This window comes from Stegodyphus dumicola, chromosome 8 (assembly GCF_044657685.1).
Source record: "Stegodyphus dumicola isolate Sdum_Otavi_A_Nest chromosome 8, ASM4465768v1".
NCBI lineage: Eukaryota > Metazoa > Arthropoda > Arachnida > Araneae > Eresidae > Stegodyphus > Stegodyphus dumicola.
In genome coordinates this window covers 192,907,953-192,933,843 of record NC_140775.1, presented here as the reverse complement: position 1 = coordinate 192,933,843, position 25,891 = coordinate 192,907,953, and the positions used below count along the sequence as shown (strand labels likewise).

The 25,891-nt window shown below is 34.5% G+C and overlaps 1 protein-coding gene across 1 annotated transcript in view; it reads left to right on the top strand.

Annotated features, from left to right (window-relative positions):
* LOC118179291 (testis-specific serine/threonine-protein kinase 3-like) overlaps positions 1–21,323 on the top strand; it is a 37,206-nt gene extending 15,883 nt beyond the window's left edge. Inside the window, exon 4 of the mRNA XM_085822861.1 lies at positions 20,864–21,323. Within this exon, the coding sequence (XP_085678987.1) occupies positions 20,864–21,173 (310 nt within the window). The 3' untranslated portion in view covers positions 21,174–21,323. The remainder of the gene's footprint in view (positions 1–20,863) is intronic.
* Positions 21,324–25,891: the final 4,568 nt, after the last annotated feature.

The window sequence follows — 25,891 nt, the reverse complement described above, 5'->3', positions numbered from 1 at the left end:
CCGCCATGTATTATATTTAAAGAAATTAACTAATGAAGAATATTTATATGAATGCATTATTGTTTCTCGCATTGTGAAAAAACAACCGCAACTAGAACCATCAAAAATTAAACAACGGAAGTCCGAATGCCCAACCCAACATGGGCACTCCGAAGCCCTAATTTTGAATTGCGAATTTATTTTATTATCTGTTTCAAATTTTGTAAAACTTTAACGATTTTTTTTTTGATTAACAAACTCAACGATTTCAAAGCGAGACGTGGCAACACTGTACGAAAGAAAGAAAAAAACTTATCTTCAGCGCGCGAAGATAAGTTTTAAAATAAGTTTGTAAAATAAGTTATAATTAAAAATTTATATTAGGATATGCAAGTTTTAACTTGGGGTGTGAGGGATTTCATATTTTGTAACAGTTTAGCGAATTTTTAATTAAGAAACTCAACGATTTCAAAGCAAAGAATGGCAACACTGTACGGGAAAAAAAAAAAAAAAAAAAAGAAAAAAAGAAAAATTATCTCCTGGGCGTGAGACTGTGTATCGGAAATTCTAAAGATATGCTCATTTTAATTAAAATTATTTCGTGATATTATTGTTCAATTAAATTTTATCTTTTACGTGCGAAGAACATGATATTTAATAAATACAAAGACCACACGAAACGTTAAACTGAAAGCTTTTCAGACTTTTTTACATATTTCATAAATTTATATTAAATAAAATCATGTATTAGGACATACTGAGAAGTAAGTATTAAAGGTCAGTGTAAAAATAACCTTAAAATTAATTTCCTCATAGTGAAATTTTGGTTTAATCCTAGTATCCGGTGCACACGGGATTTGGCTACTTTTGGCGACTTTGATGATGAGCAGTAAAAACTGGACATATACGGTGAGTAGTAAACGGGTCATTCGAAGAATATTATACATAGTATATACTATGTATACACAATGTATATACACTATAGTATATATATAGACGTTCTTTGGATCATGTTTGGTGTTGGCGATAATTTTCAAAACCGCGCCAAGGCTGCACCGTATACTAGGATTTTACCGAAATTTTCGTGATTATTACATCTTCAAAATGCCTCATGCGCTTTAGTTTACAGTCGAAATGATTGTAATTTGTCATATAGATTCCTGTTTATACGCGTAACAAAATTGGATATACATTTCTGAATGAAATTTCATAAAGAAGTTAAAAGTCCAATTAAAGTGTATTAAAGTGAGAAATCTAGGATCTAGGTATATGTAAAAAAAATATTAACTAAAACTTAACATTTTATGCAGTTCACTAATTGATACCATACTGTGTTTGTAATGCATCTATATGTATTTAAAGAAAGCCTGTGTGTTTGTTTTTTCGCTAATAACTCAGTTACTAGTATAGGCTATTGTCACCAAACTTTTTATAATTCTTTTCTGGGTCCTGAAAAAGGTCGACGTACATTGAAAAAAAAAAAAAAAAAAAAAAAAAAAAAAACTGAAAGGTTTTAGATTTTAAATTAATTCTAAAGGGGTGTTTTTTTAACGTTTTGTGTGTTACCTTTATTTATTAAATATCATGTTCAACGTACCCAAACTATAAAATTCAACAGTAATATCGCAAATTAATTTTTAAATTAGCATATCTTTAAAATTTCCGATACATAGTCTGGCGCGCTGAAGATAAAAATGTTTTTTTTAATTTCAGTGTCGCCATTGCTCGCTTTGAAATATTTGAATTTTTTAATCAAAAAGTTTTCGACGCAAAATGCCAAATGGAAATAAATAGTCATTCAGGGCAAATTGCTCCTTTGGACTAAAAAAAACTAAAATCATAGGTATTAATTAAAAAACGCTACTTTCGCCCCCCCCCCATTTTTCCGAGTGTCAACAGTGCTGATATCAGCAACAGTGATGTATCAGCCACAATGGCTAATTCTCTAAACTAATTCTCTCTCATTATAATGAGAGAATTAGTTTTCTATCGAAATTTTCATGTAAGTTCCATATCGCTCAAAATAATTCATTTTGCTTATAATAATGATGTAATTGTTTTTATTTTTGCCGAGCCAAATGGCAATTCCATATGTCATATGGGTATATATGTTACGGTGAAACACCGAAATCTGGAGAATGTCGGCTTTCACCTGTGGATGTCAACATTCACATAGTCTCTTGGTGTATATGTCCGAAATATTTTCCAAAAACTTTTATTTCTGACTTACACCGGTCAATGTCGACATTTACCATGTACTAATGGTGAATGTTGAACATATAACAATATTATATTTTCTTCTCCGTCATTCAGTCGCGAATAAACGCACTCGAGACTGGAAATAAGAACTTAAGAACATGAGAACCTAAAACACACAATACATTCAAAATGAGAAAAGGAAATAATAGAAGTTAAAAACTTACTTAATTATACAGTACGTTCTAAATGAGAAAATAAAATAACAGTCATAAAAAACTTACTAAATTATGTGATTCAAATCTTATTGATTGCAACAACTTAGACTATTATGACACTTTATGACCTCTCTTTTCGACTTTCACCACAGCATATCTGCAATTATCGACATACACCGGTAAGGGTCCTAATATACAAGAATGTAGTGCAATATTCGGTCTTTCACCGACGTATTTGGTGAATGTTGACATTCTCCGGTGAAAGTCGACATTCTCCAAATTCGGTCTTTCACGGTAACATAGTATATACCATATGATTCTATGACGACGTGGTCACTTGTGGCACATGTATCGAACATTACTTTGTTTCTTTGGCAATTTTTACGCATTACAATGCATAAAAAATGCAATTGCATACTCCGTATTATGTGTAATATGCTATTATAAGAATTTACAAATGATGCCATGAGTAAAATAATATATAACTCTCAATCTAACCTAACTGGCATCGGGTACTTCGCTAGTTTTCAATTAAAAGTAAAGCAAAAGTAACAAGAAATAAACAAATTAAGACACTTGGAACGTTTTTTAAAATTTTGAAAAAATTTTAAATTCTAATAATAAAATTTTTATTAAAAATGAAACTTTAAAAACTAAAGAAAAAAAAATCTGAAAGGTTTCATATTTTAAATTACGTTCAAAGGGGCGTTTTTTTTTTTTTTTTTACATTTTATGTGTTACATTTATTTATCAAATATCACGCTCTTCGCACTTAAACCAAATTCAGGTCAACAGCAAATATCGCAAAGTAGTTTTAAATTGAGCCTATCTTTAGAATTTCCGATACAGAATCTCGTGCACTAGAGATAAAAATGTTTTTTATGTGCAACGTTGCCATCGCTCGCTTTGAAATCGTTGAGTTTGTTAATCAAAAGTTCATTAAAGTTTTACAAAATATGAAATCGATCATAAAACAAATTCCAAATTTCAAATTTGGGCTTTCACATGCCCATATTCGTAGGAGGATTACGACATTCAAAATTCGATGGCTCAGTGTACCGTTGTTTTATCACAATGCGAGAAATAGACATACATTTATGCAGATTCTTCATTATTTAATTTCTTCAAATATAATGCAGGACTCTAACACTGGGTGGCAACAGTTTGAAAAGTGAAACTGACATTTATAGCGAACCAACGCAAAATCGCAAAACGAAAACAATAGTCCTTCAGGGACAAAGCCCCTTTGGACTATTTAAAAAGAAATTAAAATAATAATAATAATAATAAATTGCAGTGAACTAGAAATTTTTTTCAAAGGTGTTTCATATAATTTTAGTAAAATACACATGCATGCAAAATTTCATATCTGTATGACAATAATTAAAAGAAAATATTTGAACGTCCACTGGCCCCTTTCCACTCATAATGCCGGTTATGTCTTACAAAGCACTTCGAAAGTTGAAGATGAGTTTCTGAGGCGCAGCTCTGAGCGTTGGCGAGAGATTGTGGAAGCCTAATTTTAATTCTAGAATCTAGAACAAAACTTGAGATAAGTCCTTGAAAATCGAAACGCTGTTTACAGGTACTTCAGCACGTTTGAGATTTATCATTGACATTTAAAGCTACTTGAATTTGTTATCGTTTTTCCGATACTGAAAAATGTTATCTTGTCGTAAGAGTTATCTCGTATACTTTTGTCTCTCTGCTGGTCGAAAAAAAAGGGGGGGTGAAGAGATGGAAATGTTACGCTGATGGCCGAGAGCCAAAGAAATATAACTGAATTTTGCAAGTAATACATATTTCAATGTAGTAATAGGGCTTTTCAAACAATTTTCATATCTGTGTGACAAATGAGCGTTTACAGCACAAATTATTTTACAAACCTTTCATTGTATTTTCATGACCCTGTTCTCGAGTAAAACGTGTTTTGTTCAAACCTGTAATATATTTATAACAACACTTGAGCTATTTATTAAAAATTCAAAGGATATTTTCTTAAATTGTGTTACATACATGTAACAGTTGAAAATTAATTAAAAAGTTAATGAATAGCTTTAAAGCATATTGCAATATATAAGCGATATGACTAATGAAAATTAACTACACAACCGTTAGGGATTTAACAGGGCTTAGCGGAGCTATACTGGACATTAAATACTAAAGCGGGACCATCCAAGCCCGGCCCACCAGCGGCCGAGCGGTAAAGTCGCTGAACACTGGTAGTTCGGTCCGAAGTTCGAATCCCGCGAACGGGGTGGCTACATGGGCGTTTTCGTGGTTTTTCCCATGTGTTACGTGTATACGAGCCAGTTTCTCTTAGAAAGTCCTCCACGAAGGCATCCCTCCCCTTAGGCAGATAGCCCTAGTGTGCTTTGCCATAATTAAATACAGCAACACCAACCATCCAAGCTCACAAACAGCAGAACAGCCACCATACTGCTTTAAAAAAAAAAAAAAAAAAAAAAAAAAAAAAAAAAAAAAAAAAACTGAAATGTTTCAGATTTAAAATTACGTCCAAAACTGCGTTTTTTTTTTTTTTTTTTTTTAAAGATTTTATCTATTAACTATTATACCTTTCGTATCTTTGCGTAAACGGTTTGACTGCAATGTTTTCTTGGTTTTCCCTATGTGTTACGTGCATACGTGCAAGTTTATTTTAGAAAAAGAAGACAAACTTTCCTCAAAGCAGAGAACCCTCAAGCGCTTTTCCATAATCAAATAAACCAAATATAAATCTAAAAGAAAGCATTCAAATTTTACATTACGACCAAAGAGGCGTTTCTTTAACGTTTTGCGTGTTACCTTTACTTATTAAATATCATGTTCTTTTCACTTAAATAATAAAATTCAATTCAACAGCAATATCGCAAAATAATTTTAAAATGAGCAAAGCTTTAAAATTTCCGATACACAGTCCCGTGTGCTGGAGATAAAAGGTTTTTTTTTTTTTTCGTACTGTGTTGCACCTACCAGCGGCCGAGCGGTAAAGTCGCTGAACACTGTTAGTTTGGTCCGAGGTTCGAATCCCGCGAACGGGCTGGCTGCATGGGTGTTTTCGTGGTTTTCCCCATGTGTAACGTGTATACGAGCCAGTTTCTCTTAGAAAGTCCTCCACGAAGGCATCCCTCCCCTTAGGCAGATAGCCCTAGTGTGCTTTGCCATAATTAAATACACCAACACCGTACTATGTTGCCAGTTGCTCCCTTTGAAATCGTTGAGTTTGTTAATCATAAATTTGCTAAAGTTTTACAAAATATGAACCAAATTTGTGCTTCCAGATGCCCATATGCGGGTGGAAACGTTCGTTATTCAATATTGGATGGCTCTAGGTACCGCTGTTTTCCGTCTATTCACTTTTGAAACTGTTACAAATAAAATGATCATGTGGCGATCATGCGTTTGCAACCGTCTGATTCCTTTTTCCCGGCAGGCCTTGCGATAAATCTTTATGTGAACCAATATTCAGAATTCGGAATGTAAAGGATAATTTTTGCTCAAAAGTTTATTCTTTATTCTCGGATTGCTCGATTGATTATACTTGGATTATATTTCAGTCTAATATGTTTATGTATGAGATGTGAATCAAAATAAGAAAAACTTAAACAACATGATCTTCAAACGAGAATCACGTTTTTTTTTTTTTTTTTTTTCGTAATATAAAGTTTGAGACTTTTCAGATTTTCGTTTCTTTTTAAAAATTATTTTCTAATTATTTTAACTGTATTAACTGATTTTTCTATATTTTTGAATTTTTAATAAAGATATTTTGAGGTGTTATGTATCTTTGCCTTGCAGCAAAGTGAGAAATGAATTATTTCAATGAGCTACAATGTATTTCAATGTATAGATGTCTGATAAAATTCGACGAAATAAGTTTAAATGAAATGTAGCAAAAAGTGGGTATAATTTAATACTCTGTATAAGGAAGTTATGTGGTGCACACATCAGAATTTTTTAATATGTAGTTAATTCATTAGCATGTTAATCTATACAAGAGATGGAAATATTTAACTGCACTGTTGTGAAGTTGCACTGTTGTGAAGCACTGTAGAGATATTAGGTTATTTTGAAGGAGATGATGTTAAAAATTAGCAATATCTTCGCCGGGAATCGAACCTGAACCTTTCGAATACACGCCGAGTGTGCTTATCGTTACACAACGAAGGCATGCAGAAATAAAGGTAGAAAATATCTGATTTAAAATTTATATGTGTTTAATCAATTCTTCCCTGATGTTTATTTTAAAGTATATTTATTTGAAATTCCGTTTCATTTTATACCTCTGGCGGTATAAAATGAAATGACAATTTAAAATTTTAAATGATGAAAAGAATTTAATTCATCAATCAACTAATGTGAAATAAGTTCAAAATTATTCTTCGTAAATTAATTCATGTTAAAATTTTAGTTTTCATATTATATCATTGAAGTGTAAGGCAAGGAAAAAAAAAAAAAAAAGGCAAGTAAATAAGCAAACCTTTTTTTGTTTTGTTTCGTAATTAATAGTAAGTTAATGTTAAAGCTTGTTAAGGTACATTTTTCATAGCTTTTTCCCATAAAACCTATATACTGGGCCAAAACTGCAGATTTTATATTCATTCTTATTCTTGTCAAATTTAAACCCTGATGTGTTCTTTTTTTTTTTTTTTTTTTTAATCTTCCGATTTATTCATGATAGGAAAAGAATTCAGAACTGCTTAAAAAGTTCTCAGTTTTGTCAAAAACGGTTTTATGCTGAACAAACAGGTTATTAATAAAAACACATCTGAAAGGTTTCGGATTTTAACGGTTGTCCGAAAGGGTTTATTAAGGTTTTTTACGCTCTCGCCGAGATCGCAGTCTACCTGTCTGTTCTTGCAGTCACTCCTACTAACCTCCAATTTTCTTGTCTTTTTAGCTTTATTATTAAGCATCTTTTCCTTTGCACTTATACCATATACAATTCAACAGCAAAATCACGAAAAATATAAAATCACCATAGCAGCATACGTATAAAATTCCTCATGCAGTATTAAGTGTTGGCATAAACATATATATTCCTCCCCCAATGTTTTCTCTTTTTCTAATCACTGTTCAGCTTTCTTAGTAAATGGCTTGGAAAACTTTTTTTTTAATTATTATTAACGTTTCGTGATCTAATTAAATTCATTAAATATTGCGTTCTTCGTACTTACGCCACACAAAATTCAATTCAACAGCGAAAGCACAGAATATTTAAAAACAGGATATCTTTGGAATTTCTCATTGACAGTCTTGATTGAGCTCTGGAAATAATGTTTTATTCCGTAGAGTGCTGCCACTGCACACTTTCAAATCGTTGAGTTTGTCAACCAAACATTCATTACATTTTTAGAAAACATGAAATAAATAATAAAACTTTAAATAAAAAAATCTGAAAGCTTTCAGAATTTATATTACGCCCAAATGTTTTTTTTTTTTAACGTTTTGTGTGTTACCTTTATTTATTAAATATCATGTTTATCATGTTTTTCGCACTTAAACCATAAAATTCAGTTCGGCAGCAATATCAGAAAATAATTTTAAAAGGGCATATCTTTAGAATTTCCGATACACAGTCTCGGGCGCTGGAGATATTTTCTTTCGTGTTGCCATTGCTGGCTTTGAAATCGTTGAGTTTCTTAATAAAAAACTCATAAATGCTTTACAAAATATGTAATAGATAATAAAACAATTACAAATTCGAAATTTGGGCTTCCAAATGCCCAGATTCGAGTGGAGGACTTATTCAAAATGTAGTCTGTAGGTACCTTTGCTTTTTCATAATATTCACGATGGGAGAAATATACAATACGTGACTTCTAATGCTTTATTCATGCACATTTTTCATTATTTAATTCATTTAAATGTAATGTAGGGCTACAATATTTGGTGGAAACAATCTGAAAAGTTTTTGAGACTTTTATAGTGAACCAACCAAAAATGCCAAAACGAAATTAATACTTCTAAACAAATTGCACATTTGGGCTAAAAATATATAACATAATTCTGTGAAAATATTAACTATTTTTAATGAGATAGATCATAAAATATGTGCATGTTGTTATTTAAATCAATCCGATTCAAAAGTAAGAAACTAATATTCTTAAGAACTGCTTGTGTTAAACTTAGTTTGTTAGACGCAAAATTCCATTTCAAGAATATTAGTCTCGAAACCACTTTTGGACTAAAAATAATTTATGGACGAGCAATTAGGAATTACAAACAAATAGAATGTATTTTATGAATGTAACAATATAATATATTAAAATTAAATAAATTAATTTAGTCAATTGAATGACTAAAATAGCAAACAAAGATATTATATTATGAATGCTTTTCGAATAAATAATGTTAACTTACAACTTTCGTGTAGTCACAGAAAACATAACCAGAAAAAAATAACCAAAAGATAAACTCTGCTCTAGTAGTAAAGAAGGGAAAGATATTTAATTATCATTAAAATAGGTCTAATTTCATCCCCCTTTTTTGTTTTTGTTTTTTAAGTCAGTTTTCTTTTTTTTTCGAAAATATTCTGTTTTCAACTTCTCGACTTATCCATATGGCATTTGCGCATGAAAGCTTACCACTTCCGGCGATAGATGGCAGCACTGCAAATACAACTGGATGACTGATTATAAGAGTATTTTAATACTTTTTTTATGCAAAGAGTATTTTGTTACTTTAGAAATGAACATCCATACGATATTTAATTATCGTAATATAGGTCTAATATTTTTCCTTTGGTTGTTTTATAATCAGTTTCCTTTTCTTCGAAAATAAACTGTTTGTTTTCAAATTCTCGACTTATCAATATTCCATTTGAGCGTGAAAGCTTACTTTTTCCGCCGGTAGATGGCAGCACTACAAATACAATTGAATGGCCTATTATAAGAGTATTTTAATATATCTTTTTATTTTAATAGTATTTTGTTACTTTATAAATCAATGGCCATACGATATTCAGTTATCATGAGATAGGTCTAATATTTTTTCTTTGCCTTTTTTTTTTTAAATCAGTTTCCTTTTCTTCGAAAATATTTTGTTTGTTTTCAACTTCCCCATATTCCATCTGTGGGTGAAAACACTTCCGGCGGTAGATAGCAGCACTACAAATGCAACTGAATGTTTGATTATAAGAGTATTTTAAATTTTTTTTATGTTAAAAGCATTTTGTTACTTTATAAATCAGCAGCCATACGAACATTTAATAAGGAATAGTGTGCATTTCTTATTTCTTCTAACGCAGCAAGTTGCAATTTATCAAGTAAAATTTAGTTGGGGGTTGCAAAAAATGCCCGAAAAAATATCTCAGGAATTGGTAAATTTAAAATACAAAAAATGCTCTTTAAAGGTTAAATGAAATGAAAGCAAATAACATTCGCTTAATGTTGACTTTTTAAACAATTATACATAAGAAGTTTCTTTACCAAACTTATAGTTAGAAATGTTCTTGATCCTTGAACACCACTGGAACTCAAGATAATATTCCTATTTCGAAATAATAATCAAGATGCTCAGCAGCAACTCGAAATGTCTGCTTTAACAACCATCGTCCAAAAAATTTGCCAAAATGATGGAACCAAAAGAAAAATATCTCATTTACTTTTTTAATAAACGAAATTGTCAACCAAACTGTAAAAGTTCATATTTGTTTTGTAAAATTTTGATAACTTTCAGCCATCAAAAATGATATTACTAATGAAAATACTTTGCTGATTGTTCTCTAAATAGTAAGTAAAAGGAAGTAATAATTGGGGTAAGATATATGGATGAGCTTTTTAATTTTTTGTTGAAAAATATTATGTATTTGCAATTTCTCTTCTCAAGTGAAGGATAATTTACCTTTTTAGACGGTAGATGGCAGCATTACAAATGCATCAAATAAAAGATGCTTAAACAACGAGAATCAGTGTGACGTTTTTAAAATTTGCAGGCCTAATTTTGATGGTTTAAATACACTGCCAGCTTCTTCAGCTGCCTAAGTGCAAATCAACAGAAAGATAAAAAGATAAAGAATCTGAAAGCTTTCATATTTTACTTTATATTAAGCACAAAGGGGCATTTTTTTAAACGATTTGTGTGTTACCTTTATTTATTAAACATCATGTTCTTCGGACTAAAACCATAAAATTCAGTTCAACAGCAATGTCGCAAAATAATTTTAAAATGAGCATATCTTTAGAATTTCCGATACACAGTAACGAGCTCTGAAGATAAAAGTGGTTCCCCTCCCCCGTAAGTGTTGCCTTTGCTCGCTTTGAAAATAATGAGTTTCTTAATCAAAAACTCGTAAATGGTTTACAAAATATGAAATAGATAATACAATTTAAATTCTTTCTAAAGACAGCACTTTACTTTACATTTACACGTCTTTAGAAAGAATTTAAATTGTAATCTTTATGAAATATCATGCCATACATTTTTATTTGATGAAATGCAGTGTATGATTAAAAAAAAGTAATATTTATCGTTCGCCATTTATAGACAGTTTTGAATAATTATGAATTGATTGCAAAGACAATTTCGATGATTTTCTTCTTTCCCTTCTTTTCCTCTATTGGAACAATCCTTCCTCTTTCAGTTGACTGAATTGAAATAAGCATGTACATATTATCTGAAGTATTTCTGTATTATCGTAATTTCCGGAAGAAAGGCCGCATCAGCGTAAACGCCGCAATAGATTAAATTGCGCGTGACATCGTCGTGGGCCGTATAGATGCAAAAACTCAACCTAAGTCCTGATATATGACATACCAGTTAAGAAAAATGCATGAAATGAAACCATAACTCAAAAATAAATTAAAGGTAAGAAATGTATAGCTTCTGTGCCGTTTAGAGACATTTTCAAAAATTTTCCGCTCCCTAATTAAAAACAATCCAACAAGTACTTGTACCCCACAGCTGACTGTATAGAGTTGGCTGTGCTTGTACCCTAACTGATGGGAATCTGTATTTGGCAGAATGCCAAGAAAAATCCATTCATGCTGAAGGGGAAATACGTCAGAGTTCGTTATTGCGAGGCAGGTGGAGTCGTGTCCGCCTTTGAAAAAAATTGCAGAAAAGGCAGGGGTGGAAAGAGGATGGGTCCTGGAAGATTCATGGAATGGCAGAGGAGAGAGACTATTCAAACTGATAAGAATGTTGATTTGAAAGGGGGAAGAATGTTATTGTTCTGAGATCTCGTTTAGGGTGAATAAGGCATGTAGGTCCGTTTAAGGGAAAGAACGTAAACAAAATAACGTTTGCAAAAAGCAACTGAGTGGTCTTTTGTGTGGGAACAGCACCAATCTATGCACAATGACAAGGCCATCCAAACTATGTACAATGACCATCATAGGAAATATTTTATTTTTAGTGCACCTAAACGCCGCATGGGTAGAAACGCCGCACCCGCTGAAAATTTAAGTTTTAAACACGTAAACGCCGCGGCGTTTCTTCCGGAAATTACGGTAATTGTTTGGAATAGTAATGTATAATTTAGTGCATCCTAAGGGTATTTATTATATGTTAGTAGTTGTATTCGACGGTAATAATGCAATGATAATTGTCTTTTTCATTTGTTGTGTTCAATATCCCAGTTTAGGATTTGTTGCATTTGCATTCACAAAATATTGCGAAATCATGTTATAAAATTTCCCTCTAGAGATCAGAGGTTTGCTGTTTAGATCTATATCAGACCTCTATCAGAGGTTTGATATTTGCCATTTAGAATGCAAAATAATATATAATTCTCTCTGCGCAACTAATGTCTCATAATTATGAAAACTCATTTAAATCGTTGCAAGCTTAGTGTGTAGAGTTCCTCACTTTGGAATTCTAAGTTAATGTTGGAAGTGAAGAATCTAAGAACTGATAAGCGAATAATCGCTTTAGTTCGGTGACAAGATGCAAGACAGAAGGGTAACTAACCTTTTATTATTCCAATAAGATTTAAGAAAACTCCGCCTGGGAGTGTACAAGCAAAGCCCGCACTTGGACTTGAACTTAAGACTAAGAATTAAACTAAAACTAAGATTAACTAAAGAAGTATAGCCGAAGCTTTCAAGGTTCAAATCGAGTTGGCCCCTTAACTTATTTGACTACGAAGCTTAGCAAGGGCCTGAGTACGGCCGAGCGTATAACAGCTTTGAGAGAGAGAGAGTGGCCAAAAAGGCAGACGCGCGTAAATCAGAAACTCTGATTCTCTCTGACTCAGTAAGTAACTTCGTGATTTAAATACCGCTCCTCCTCATTAAATATTCAGCAAGATTCCAAAACTACGTTCTGGTCGGAAGTAGTAAGTTGAAGTTAAGAATTTGACAGGAAAGGAACTTTAACTTAAAATTTAACTGTTAATAAAATTAACATAATCCTTACAAGTGTTATTTTTTCAAACATGAGGATTTATTATTATTATTATTCGGCAACATATGTCAAAAATAAGATATTGTTACGAATTTGGTATTTAAAAAGCTAATGTTAGTTCAATTATAAATTAAATGGTTTTATTTCTCGCGCAGTGCAGCGCGTGACGAATATTAAAAGAAAGCTAAGCCGGAAAAATTAAAAATACAAGAGCGCGTGCGTTAAATAAATATCTCTTTTTGATTTCGAGAAAGTACTGGAAAATTCTAGCGCGTGATTTTAAAAGCTTATAAAAGGAGGAAAACATCTCAGTTTGTAGTAGTTGCTTAGTTTGTTGTTGTTTAGAAAACTGCCGTTGTTGATTATAGCGAATTCGCGGATTAGCGTTCTTTAGCTGTTTTGAATTACGTTCTATTGTACATTTAAGTAGTTAAAAGATAACTACTGTGAGATATTGTGATACTGCATGATAATTTGAGAAAATTTAAGCATTTCTGTTGTGATAATAATAAATTTTTGTTCATTTTTCATCGGACTTGTGCATTCATTTCATAACGAACCCGTACGCACGCAACAATTTTTGGTGTCAGAAGTGGGATTTGAATGCCAATCACAAGAGCGATGGAAGAGCAGTTAAGACAGCTGATATCAGCCTTTGCTGCATTTAAGGAAGAAATGAAATTGGGCCAGGAATCCGTTAAGGAAGAAATGAAATTGGGCCAGGAATCCGTTAAGGAAGAAATGAAATTGGGCCAAGATTCCGTTAAAAAGGAAATGGAAGCCGTTCACGAAAAGTTGGAAGCTGGTCAAGTAACTTTTAAAGAAGACATAAAAGCTGTACAAGAAAAGATTGAAGCAGGTCAAGACGAAATGAAAAGAGAAATAACCTGCGTAATAGAAAGTAAATTTGAGGCTATGGAAGACAGAATAGGAGCTGTCGAAAATAAAGTCGGGCAAATTGAAGAAAAGGTTTCTTCTGTCAAAGATGAAATAGAAGATAGAGTGTCGGCTGTGGAGCAACGAGTCGAAGGAAGAGTTTCGGCCTTCCAACAACAAATTGAAGAAAGAGTTTCTGCCGTCGAACAACAAATTGATGATAGGGTTTATGCTGCCGTCGCCAAAGAAGTTGACAGCCTAAAGAAGTGCATAGCGACGGTAGGAAACAATTCTGAAGGTTTCAAATTTTTATCGATGCCTGCTCGTTCCGTTCTGAAACTATCTACATATGATGGGAAGACCTCCTGGCAGGTGTATAGGACACAATTTTCTATCGTTGCGGATGCGAATGGATGGGATTCCCAAGCTAAGGCCTGTCATCTCGCCGCTTCTCTGAGAGCAGACGCAGCGGATATCCTGCAGACGCTTCCCGAAAATCAAAGGCTAGATTTCGAAGCTCTATCCGGAGCTTTGGAGCTGCGCTTCGGCGAGAAATGTTTAAAAGACTACAGCAGGCTCCAATTAAAATCTCGTCAACAGAAGCTCACCGAAACGCTTCAGGAGCTCGCCACGGATGTTGAAAGGCTGTCACATCACGCCTTTTCGGAGTGCCCGACAGAAACAAGGGAAATCCTGTCCCTGCAATATTTCATCGATGGCATCCGGGACCCTGAAATACAGAAAGCACTGCGAATGGCGGATGTTAAAGATCTGAAAAGCGCTTTAGTGTATGCCATGAAATTTGAGGCAGCCCAGCAAGCCACCCGTCGAGACCGCCATCCAGTCAGAGCTGCTCGAGTCCAGGAGCCAGGGAATCAAGTCACTGCTCGTCTAGACAATTTAACTAGACAACTGAACGCCTTGAGACAGAATATTGGTGACAAGAAACCGACCGTAAAGTGCTGGAATTGCGGTGCTGAAGGACACATACGACGAAACTGCAGAACACCCCAGGGCACGGATGCTAAGACCGCTCCTAACAAACAGCAGGGAAACTAATTAGTGGCCATCTCGCGGGGCGGAGGTTGCCAGATCATGAAAAGCCCCAGTTTAAAGAGCTTCAGATTTCTGCAGTGAGAGGCGGCAGTAATGGACTTTTTATAATAGGACATACTAATGGAGTTCCCTGCAATATGACAATAGATACAGGAGCCAACGTTACCATCATCCGAAAAGATTTGGCTCAACAACTGGGAAGCAAACTTATCTGAAGGCCGCCCTGCGTTACCCTACAGACTGTATCCGGTGAGAAGATCAACATCGATGGAAAAGTAAATGCTAACATCACGTTTGGAAGTGCCGCTTACCATCACACGGCATATGTAGCAGAGATCACTGATTCTTGCCTACTCGGATTGGACTTTCTAAGGAAATACAATTTTTCCTTGGACTTTAAAAATAACGAATTGCATTCTACATCTGAGGACATAGCGTTATTTGGAGTCAATGATGAAGTTAAATCTGTCCATAAAATCATAGCACAAGACAATATCACAATACCGGCAAGAACAGAAATTTTACTTCCTGGATCCATAGCCGAAAACAGAAATTTCCGCTACGGCATCATAGAATATCCCAATAACTGTAATAGCCCAAAAGGAGTACTAGTAGCCTCAGCACTCGTCGACCTATCCAGAACGGTTATCCCGGTGAGAGTCGCCAATGTAACTGAGAAGGGGAGAATTATTAAGAAAGGTGAAGTGGTTGCAGCATGTACTCCAGTAACCACCGTTGAAAGAAAGAGTAACATCCAAGAATCCGTGTCCTCAGAGAGAATTACATCGGAGTTATTGCAGAATGCGCAATTAAACGATAAAGAGAGGAATGCTGCCGATCGCGTCATTAAAGATCTTCAAGTTGTTTTCTCCCGCTCGTCTTCTGACGTGGGTCGAACTAGTTTGACACAACATAGAATAGATACCGGCGATCATCCCCCGATCAAGCAACATCCAAGACGTCTACCGTTTGCTAAACAGGAAGAGGTGCGAACATTGTTAAAAGATATGGAAGAAAGCGATGTCATCGAGCCTTCAGTAAGTCCATGGGCATCTCCTATCGTCCTAGTCAGAAAGAAAGACGGCTCAACAAGATTTTGCGTCGACTATCGCCGGTTGAATGAGGTTACGAAGAAAGACAGTTACCCTCTTCCTAGAATTGACGACATTCTAGACACTCTTTGTGGAAGCAAGTGGTTCTCAACACTTGATTTAAAGAGTGGGTATTGGCAGGTAGAAATACAGCCTGAAGACCGAGAAAAGACGGCATTTACTACGGGACAAGGGCTTTGGCAATTCAAGGTGATGCCGTTTGGACTGTGTAATGCGCCGGCGACATTCGAACGTCTTATGGAAACTGTTTTGAAAGGCCTTTCCTACGAAGCCTGCCTCATATACCTGGACGACATCATCATCGTCGGAAAGAGTTTTGAAGAACATTTAGAAAATCTTAGGAAGGTGCTTCAGAAACTGAAAGAAGCCAATCTGAAGCTGAGTCCCGCTAAATGCAAATTGTTCCGAAAGGAAGTGACTTACCTGGGACATGTCATCTCTGCAGAAGGTGTGCGCACGGATCCTGAAAAGGTATCAGCCGTTAAATCCTGGAAACGTCCCGAAAATGTCCATCAGCTGAGAAGCTTCCTAGGGCTTTGCACCTACTATAGGAAATTCGTGAAGGACTTTTCTTCCATCGCAAGACCCCTACACAAGCTGACAGAGAGCAACCAGAAGTTCTTGTGGACAAAAGAATGCGAGGATGCATTTAACAACTTAAAGGAGGCTTTAACATCTGCTCCAATCCTGACGTATCCTCAGCTTGACCGACCATTTATTCTCGACACCGACGCGAGTAATGAAAGTGTTGGTGCTGTTTTGTCCCAAGAAATAGACGGCCAAGAACGTGTAGTGGCATACTGGAGCAAGTGCCTGTCTAAACCGGAGAGGAATTATTGTGTCACCAGGAAAGAGTTGCTCGCCATAGTCAAAGCTGTAGAACAGTTCCATCACTATCTATACGGCAGAAAATTCCTGCTCCGCACCGATCATGCATCATTGACCTGGCTTTTAAATTTCAAGAATCCTGAGGGTCAAATAGCCAGGTGGATACAGAGACTCCAAGAATATGACATCACTATCCGTCATCGTAAGGGATCATCACACGGAAACGCCGACGCCCTGTCTAGAAGACCTTGCCAAGAAAGCTGCCGATATTGTTCCAGGGTGGAAGCGAAATACGAGCTGCTGACTCCGGTCGCAAGACAAATTACAACATCATCATCGGCTGATCGAGAACCGTGGAGTGATGATGAAGTCAGGAAAGACCAGCTGGAAGACCGCGACATTAAACCCATAATTGATTTAATGGAGTCATCAAACAGAAAACCTACCTGGCAGGACATTTCTATCTGTAGTCCTACAACCAAACAATATTGGGCACTCTGGGATTCACTTCACATTCGAAACGGCGTCTTATATCGGAAATTCGAATCAGATGATGGGAAGACGTTCCGATGGCAACTTATACTTCCAAGATCCCACATTCCTGATGTCCTTAAAGAGTTACATAGCACCCCTACTGGAGGTCACTTTGGAACAATGAAGACCTTGCAGAGAGTTCGTGAGCGCTTTTACTGGAATAATGCAAAGAATGACGTGCAAAAGTGGTGCCGATCTTGCGATGCCTGTGCAAGTCGGAAAGGACCGAGGAGACGCAGCCGAGGCAAGCTGCAACGTTACAACGTAGGGGCGCCTTTTGAACGTATCGCCTTTGACATCCTGGGACCTCTGCCACGAACTGCTGATGGCAACAAATACATACTCGTTGTCATTGATTACTTCACCAAGTGGCCTGAAGCTTATCCTATTCCTGATCAAGAGGCTGTCACAGTAGCTGAGGTAATGATACAGCACTGGATTTCCAGGTTCGGAGTGCCTCTTCAGTTACATTCCGATCAGGGAAGGAATTTTACCTCGGTAGTAATCAAAGAACTATGCAAACTACTCGGCATTGACAAGACCCAAACGACGCCATTACATCCCCAGTCGGACGGCATGGTAGAGAGGTTCAATCGAACCATCCTTAATAACCTCTCATTAGTGGTTTCCAGAAACCAGCAGGACTGGGACAAGAAATTACCACTCTTTTTACTGGCTTACCGCAGTGCTGTCCACGAGACTACCGGCTATTCTCCATCACAGATGCTCTTCGGTCGTGACCTTCGTCTGCCTTGTGATCTATTGTTTGGCCGCCCTCCGGATGCTCCTTCATCGTCTGAGGAATATATTCAAGATCTTCAGGCCCGGTTTGAAGTGATGCACAACTTTGCACGAGAGCGAGTCAACTTGGCGACGGAGAAGATGAAGACCCGCTACGACACAAGAGCTACTGAACATCAGTTCCACGAAGGAGACAAGGTGTGGTTGTGGAATCCGACTCGACGGAAAGGACTTTGTCCGAAATTACAGTCACCTTGGGATGGCCCGTATACAGTCCTAAACAGGCTGAATGACGTCGTGGTTCGGATTCGTAAGTCTTCGAACTCTAAACCTAAAGTCGTTCATTACGACAGGTTAGCTCATTACTATGGCCATAGTACGTAATGTAAATAATTGTAAATAGTATCAGACCATGGTCCTTTTTGTTTATAAATGTGTATTTGATTTGATTTGTATTTAGTATTTGATTTGTATTTAGTATTTGATTTGCATTTAGTATTTGATTTGTATTTAGTATTTGTTTTGTATTTAGTATTTGATAGTATTTGATTTGTTTAAGTTAGTTATTGCATTTATTGTTTATATTGCTTGATATTGTAATGTAATGTTTATGCCACAGTTGTAAGTTTAGCTTCCTGTCCAGGGATTGTACTGCCCGGGACGTGCAGTCCTTGGGAAGGGGGCAGTGTTACGAATTTGGTATTTAAAAAGCTAATGTTAGTTCAATTATAAATTAAATGGTTTTATTTCTCGCGCAGTGCAGCGCGTGACGAATATTAAAAGAAAGCTAAGCCGGAAAAATTAAAAATACAAGAGCGCGTGCGTTAAATAAATATCTCTTTTTGATTTCGAGAAAGTACTGGAAAATTCTAGCGCGTGATTTTAAAAGCTTATAAAAGGAGGAAAACATCTCAGTTTGTAGTAGTTGCTTAGTTTGTTGTTGTTTAGAAAACTGCCGTTGTTGATTATAGCGAATTCGCGGATTAGCGTTCTTTAGCTGTTTTGAATTACGTTCTATTGTACATTTAAGTAGTTAAAAGATAACTACTGTGAGATATTGTGATACTGCATGATAATTTGAGAAAATTTAAGCATTTCTGTTTGGATAATAATAAATTTTTGTTCATTTTTCATCGGACTTGTGCATTCATTTCATAACGAACCCGTACGCACGCAACAATATATTACTTATCAAAGATGTTTATTGGTCAAGGCATAAATCGTGGTAAGCATAATTACTACGCGCCTTGACCAATAAACATCTCTGATTAATATATTTGTTTTCAATTAATGATTTTATATTGCTAGATGATTCCAGGTAAAATAGCTTAATAATTCAAATGAGTTAGGATTTATCTTAATTTTTAGGATCTATATCCTGCCTTCATGTCTTAAATCGTCTTTCTGTTTCATTATTGCGTACAAATAAAATTCCGATTCATTCAGTAAGTGTGAAGTTTCTTTCATTAATAAGAGTTTCTCAGCGATAAAATTTGGTAAAATCAGTAATAACTTTTAATTGAATTAAAAGTTCTAGTTATTCGTATCAAAAACATTCTAAAAAAAAAAAAAAAATATATATATATATATATATATCGTTTCTTCACATTCTAATGAAAGCAAGGTATTTTCCAAATTTATAAACGATGAGAATAAAACATGAAAATTTAAGTTCAATTTATTTATAAGCCTGTCAAATGGATATTTAAGAAGGCATCCTTAAAGTTAGCGAGAACGAAAGTATCCCTACTGCAGTGACGTCACGAACTGCGCGCCGTGGTCTTGAGTTAGTTCTAGGGGGTGCTGGCTCAGGGCACCCCTGGCTACGCGCCTGGATAATAGAAGCCTGAATTTGGGCTTCCGGATGCCCATTTTCGTGTGGAGAATTACGTGATTCAAAATTGGATGGCTGTGGGTGCCGTTGTTTTATCCCAATAGAAGAAACATACATACAGTCATCCAGATTCTGCATGATTTAATTTTTTAAATATAATACAGGGCTGTAATATTTGGTGGCAACAATTTGAAAAGTGATTCATCGCATTTAAGTTTTCGGCGCAAAATACCAAAACCAAACTAATAGCACTTCTGGACAAATTCCCCTTTGGGCTAAAAATACCGGAATGTTTGACGAATATATACATACATAAACACGCACATACATACACACACATATATATATATATATATTGTAATAATAAAATTCCATAGTCAAGAATACACTTAAAATTCTAACTGTATGTTCTTTTCATTTTTAATGGCGACAGTCTCTTATTTGAAAGTACGTGGAATTAAATCCACAGCCCCATATTCAAGTTGTTTTTGCCGCCTTTTCTACACGTATGTTCTGGAAATATTTAAAGCGAACTGGATTGGCTGACGAGGCTGATGTTGTTTAACAAGGCATCATTTAGCAAGACGACACAAATATTTATTAAATATATGATTCAAAGCATAATATAATAGTGACTCAGAGCAGTACGTCGCTCCTACTGCATAGTACAATCTACAGCCTTCCACTTCCGAGGCTAACATGCAACTCTCAATAAATACATTAACCGTTTTCGGAGAAGAGCTACCTGCGCCAAGCACGCTCTGTTGATCGCCAAACAGTCGCCAGATATCACAGCGGACGTCATTTCTTTGAAGCTCCGCCTTTCCAGAGGTTATTAAAAGGACTCGCAAAAGAATATCGGGGGCTTTTTCTTAAATGTCACGATGCAGTAAACTTCATACAAAAAGTTATTAGTAATTCTTTTTTATTTACTCCGGATATCTGATTTTGTAGCTGCTATTTCTCCTGAATAATAATAAATGGATCCTTTTTTTTTTTTTTTTTTTTTTTTTTTTTTTTAACTTATCGTCTGATAATTTAAGCTACGACTAAAGCTGGTACATCACATATATATATATATATGTAGAACACACACATATATTTAGAAAGCAGCAACAATTAACTTCGGTTTTTATTTCCAGTGCAGCCTATGTTGCACCAGAAGTCATCGAAGGTGGCTTCTACGATCCCATTGCTGCAGACACCTGGAGCATGGGCGTATGTCTTTACGTGATGCTGAACAATGCCCTGCCTTTCGACGACCGGAACATCAGGCGCATGCACGAGGCCCAGACCAAGAGGAAATGGACATTCGCACCTTCGCTCGTGCATTCGCTGTCCACTGAAGCGAAGCATCTGATTATGAGCCTCATTGAACCTGTGGTCAGTCTCAGACCCAAGCTGGACCAAGTAATCAACAGTCCGTGGATGTCCATGCATTTCGTGCAATGAAACTTCGCAGAGAGATGCATCAGTGAAGTGAGGTAGTTTTAATGACATGTCAGTAACTGAAATTTTATCGGTAACCTCTACTTAATTATCAAGCAATAAAATCATACAATAAAAGAATAAAACATCTTTTCAATCTATGTATTATTTTTCAGTCATTACTTAACATGTCTTCTGATGCTCACTTCGAAGAAAAAAAAAAAAAAAAAAGAAAATCTGAAAGGTTTCAGATTTTAAATTACGTCCAAAGAAGCGTTTTTTTAACGTTTTCTGTCTTTTCTACGTATATAAAATTTCTACGTTTTACAAAATATGAAATAAAAATAGCTTTGCAAAGCATTAAATATATAATTCCAGATTCAAAAATGTCGTGGGAAGCCATTTCGACCCTTCTCATCTTCAAACGACTTCAATCGGCCGAGATATTAATTAAAAACTCTGAAAAAGCTAATTTTTATATTCATTTTTCAGAATGGCAACAATGTCGCGCACTTATTATTTATTGCCTTTCCCGAAAAATATATATCAGGAAAACTTCCAATCAACCAAGTAATGAAAACGAATACTAGTTAAGTTAATATAACCTTGGACAAAAAAAAGAATTACGTCGAATATTTCATATCTACATATAATGAAAGAAAGAGTCTGTCTCTGTTGTGTGTGTCTTTCGTTCGCGCTGCGCGTAAGCTAATAGACCCACGGCTACGAAATTTGGTACATAGCTGCATCTAGACAAGAGCCAGTGCACCTCGAACCGATTTTTTTTCGAAATTCAAATTAGAATTTTTTTTAATTTTATGTTTCGTGACGAAATCGCGTCATTGTGAGACATAATGGGCTATATGATAGCGAGATCTTACTCTAAGCACTCCATTTTCACATCGTCATAAAACGTAGGCACTTAGCTATTTTACGAACTTAAAATAAATTTCGTGTTTCTATAAATCGATTCAATACGAATTTATTTAACAGAGGGAGCTTAACACCTTTTCAACGGGATTTTTTCTAAAAAAGTTTATTTTTAAAAATTGTACCGTTTATTTTTCTTTGATTTTTGGACACGTTAAACTCTCATCCTTGCGACTGCTTTTACAAAAAGAATTTTAGAAAAATGATATTTTGTATTTTTAAAAGAATTTTTTAATGAAGCTTTCGAGTACACTTCTCACATCTTTAAAAATGTTATTTTGGCAACAATTTTCCCGTCTTATTGTTGTTGATAGATTTTTGATGAAATCGCACCATTTTGAATAGTTTCATTCTTTTAGAAATATGGATTTGGCAATAATTTTTCATCGTATTTCTAATGTCACTGTTTTTAAGAGATTGGCATATTTCATTGTCATTTTTTTATATATATAACACATTTTTATTAATTTTGTTTTGATAAAGTTGTTCTGCAGAGTAAAATTCTGCGCGGAATTTTATATTTTTTGAGTTGCTTTCATGTTATTTTTTGCTTATTTCACTGTTTGTAAGATATTGAAAAGTTTCGCATGATTTTTTGTCTTCAACGGAAAGTTGGTTAATTTTTTTATTAGGATGATTAATATTTGTATTAAAGGATATAGCTTATTTCATTGTAATTTTGTTAAACGTAATAACGTTTTTTTATGAAGTTGTTCTGCAGAGTAAAATTCTATGCAGTTTTTAAATTTGGTGTTTCCTTCGGCCATTTTTCCGGTACATTTAAAAGCCAGACGAGGGCTGGCGGCCAAGCTGCTAGTTCTGTCATATGATAAGTAATATGTAATTCTTAAGCTGTATGATACTTCTTAATAATTAATTTTGTAATTGGCAATCGTTATCTAATCTATCCAATTAAATTAAAACTTGTTAACCAATGACTTGGAAACAATTAAGAAGCTTTTCACTTCCTTCTCCTCCAGTTCTTAATGATTGCGTCAAATTTCGCCATTTTTCTCTGTCGGTAATTTCTTTGGTTATAATTACCGTATTTAATAAGATCATCTAACACGTTTGTAATTTTGGATATTTCTGGGCAAACGCTTTGAGTGAATGAAATAAAATGAATTATAATTATTCGCTACTACGTATAGATATAGCGCCCGGTATACAACGTGTTTTGTTATAGCTTTACGTGAAATTTATGCTTATACTACGGCTAAATGATTTTACAGAAAAATTGAATTAAAAACTTCTACTGTATGTAATTTTCTGTTGTAAATTTAATATAAGAATTTAATATAAGAAAAAATCTGATGTGTACACCACATGACTTCCTTGTACGAAATATTAAATTATACGCATTTTTTCGTGCATTTCATTTAAACGTATTTCATTGAATTTAATTAGAAATAGATTTCTCAATCACTTAATACAGTTCTCACTTCGCGACAAGCCAAAATACATAAAAATATCAAATTATTTTCATAAAAACTTGAAAGATACTGAAAAAACATAAAACACCAGATAGAGTTGAAACAACTACAAAAACAGATTAAAATTACAGTGTATACGCAGAAACAAGCAATTCAGCCAGAAGGCAAGAAGGCATTTTTTTTCCGAGCACGAAACAAAGTTTCCTTTTGTTCCCAATCGGCAAAAAGACACTGAAGGTGCAGAAAGACTTAATTCACTATTCCGCTAAATTTAAAATGTAAACATATATGGCTTCTATGGTAGGGAGGAAATAGGCTTAGCCGCTCTTAAACAACTTTTAAATTGTTGATAATTCTACAACTCTTGCATGCAGATTAACTCATGACATAAAAACCTTAACCGAAAGATAAGAACAGCATAATTCAATCATTTTTAAAGCAAAAAATGCACCATTACCAACAAATAGGAATAAAAATCTGAGCTCAATGAGCCGAGTAACAGAATGGGTGAATGTATACTTTTGGTGCGGCCGATTGCCACCAAAAAGGGAGGTGCACAACTACATGCAATAGCAGTCCTATAAACAAAATTTCAACGTTCTGATGTCACTCTTTTTTGAGTTATGTGAGATGCATGCATATGTACGTACGGATTCAGAAGAGATTTTTTTCGTTGCTTACGTACATATGTATGCATCTCACATAACTCACATACTTAGACGTACGTACTTACGTACATACAAATGCAACGAAAAAAATCTCTTCTGAATCCATTTTAAATTAGTTTTATAATTCGTTTTGGGAAAAAGAGTCCTGTATTCTGTCCTTACGTACAGATATCACGCAAAAACATCGTTAAAAAGCATTCCATAACGGTCAAAATGGATATTTTCGTTGAAATGTGATACCCGAAAATTTTCGCGATTACAGTACTTCCTTTACTTCGTACAAGAAAATAAAAATAAATCGAAAATTTAATTCTTTAAATTGATTATAGACATTTTATTCAGATTTAAAAATGCTTGATTTGTCTTGAAATTCAAAAACGCTGCATTACTTAGACGAGAATTCTTTGGTAACAGCAGCAAGTTATTTGAAAAGAAAAAGAAAAGAAAGAACTGCGTGCAGCCAATTTCAGTGAAAGCCTAATGAGAAATCATTATTGCTAGACACAACAATGTTATTCTCATTTTCAATTTTGTTATAGCCATTTTGACAATGACAGTATTGCATTTGTTGTAATACAGACTAATGGTTTTTCTTGTCTTAATTACGATCTCTTGCTTTAAGGTGTTTGCTTTAGCTATTCTTTAAAACTGTTTGAAAGTTCTAACAGTAATTGTGTAACGTTCCAAGATAATTAGCAATAAAAATATTTGATATCAATGTGGTCAGGGGACAGTTTCATAATTAAAATTTGAAAGTTTATAGATTGTTTTAATTTTTTCTCTGGTGTTGTGAAGGGAAAACTATGCGATTGATATCATGTTAAATGATTAGACACACGTGAAATTAAATCACAGTTTGAATTACTGCATTCGGTAAAAAAGTAAGATGGTCTTTCATCATATAAGATAGTTTTACATTTTTTTATGTAGTTTTACGAGAAATAAAAATCTGATGTGTACACCACATGACTTCCTTATATTGGAATATTAAATTATACGCATATTTTCTTGCATTTCATTTAAACTTATTGGATTGAATTAAATCTACTTCGCCGACAGCGCATAAACCACAATAGAATAAATGCATTCCTTAAAATTCACTCTAGTATTTGTTTACCAGAGCGACACTCTGGCGCTAGATTCACTTAACAGTATTAATAATTATATAAAAGTTAACTTATATAATAATTATGTAACGGAAACTAACTGTTATATAATCCAATAATTATATAACAGTTAACTTATATATTTCGTTCATATTATAACTCATAATGCACAAAATTTATATCATTTAAAGAATAGAATTATCTAATCGTTGCCACATGTTCTATTCAAATACTATAATAAAGCTAGAATGATGTATAAAAGAAATTAAGCAAACAAAACAAAAAAGAAACAGTTTTTCACAGACGATTGAGTATTTCTCATTTAATTAATTCAGTTCTCACTTCGCGAGAAGGCAAAAATACATAAAAACTCAAAATATCTATGTTAAAAATTACGAGGTAAATCTTAAGCACTTATTCTTATTTCCTCGAAAAAATTCCAGAAAGAATTAAGCATGATTTAATTGGCAATAATAAATGAATGCGTTATCTTTGTTGTTGCGAAGCTAAGTTTCTCTAGATTGGCAACAAATCCACTAGTCTGCTGTTTCAAATGTAAACATCAATGGCCGCCATTAAAAAAAGTCCTAGCGGCACTTAGACAA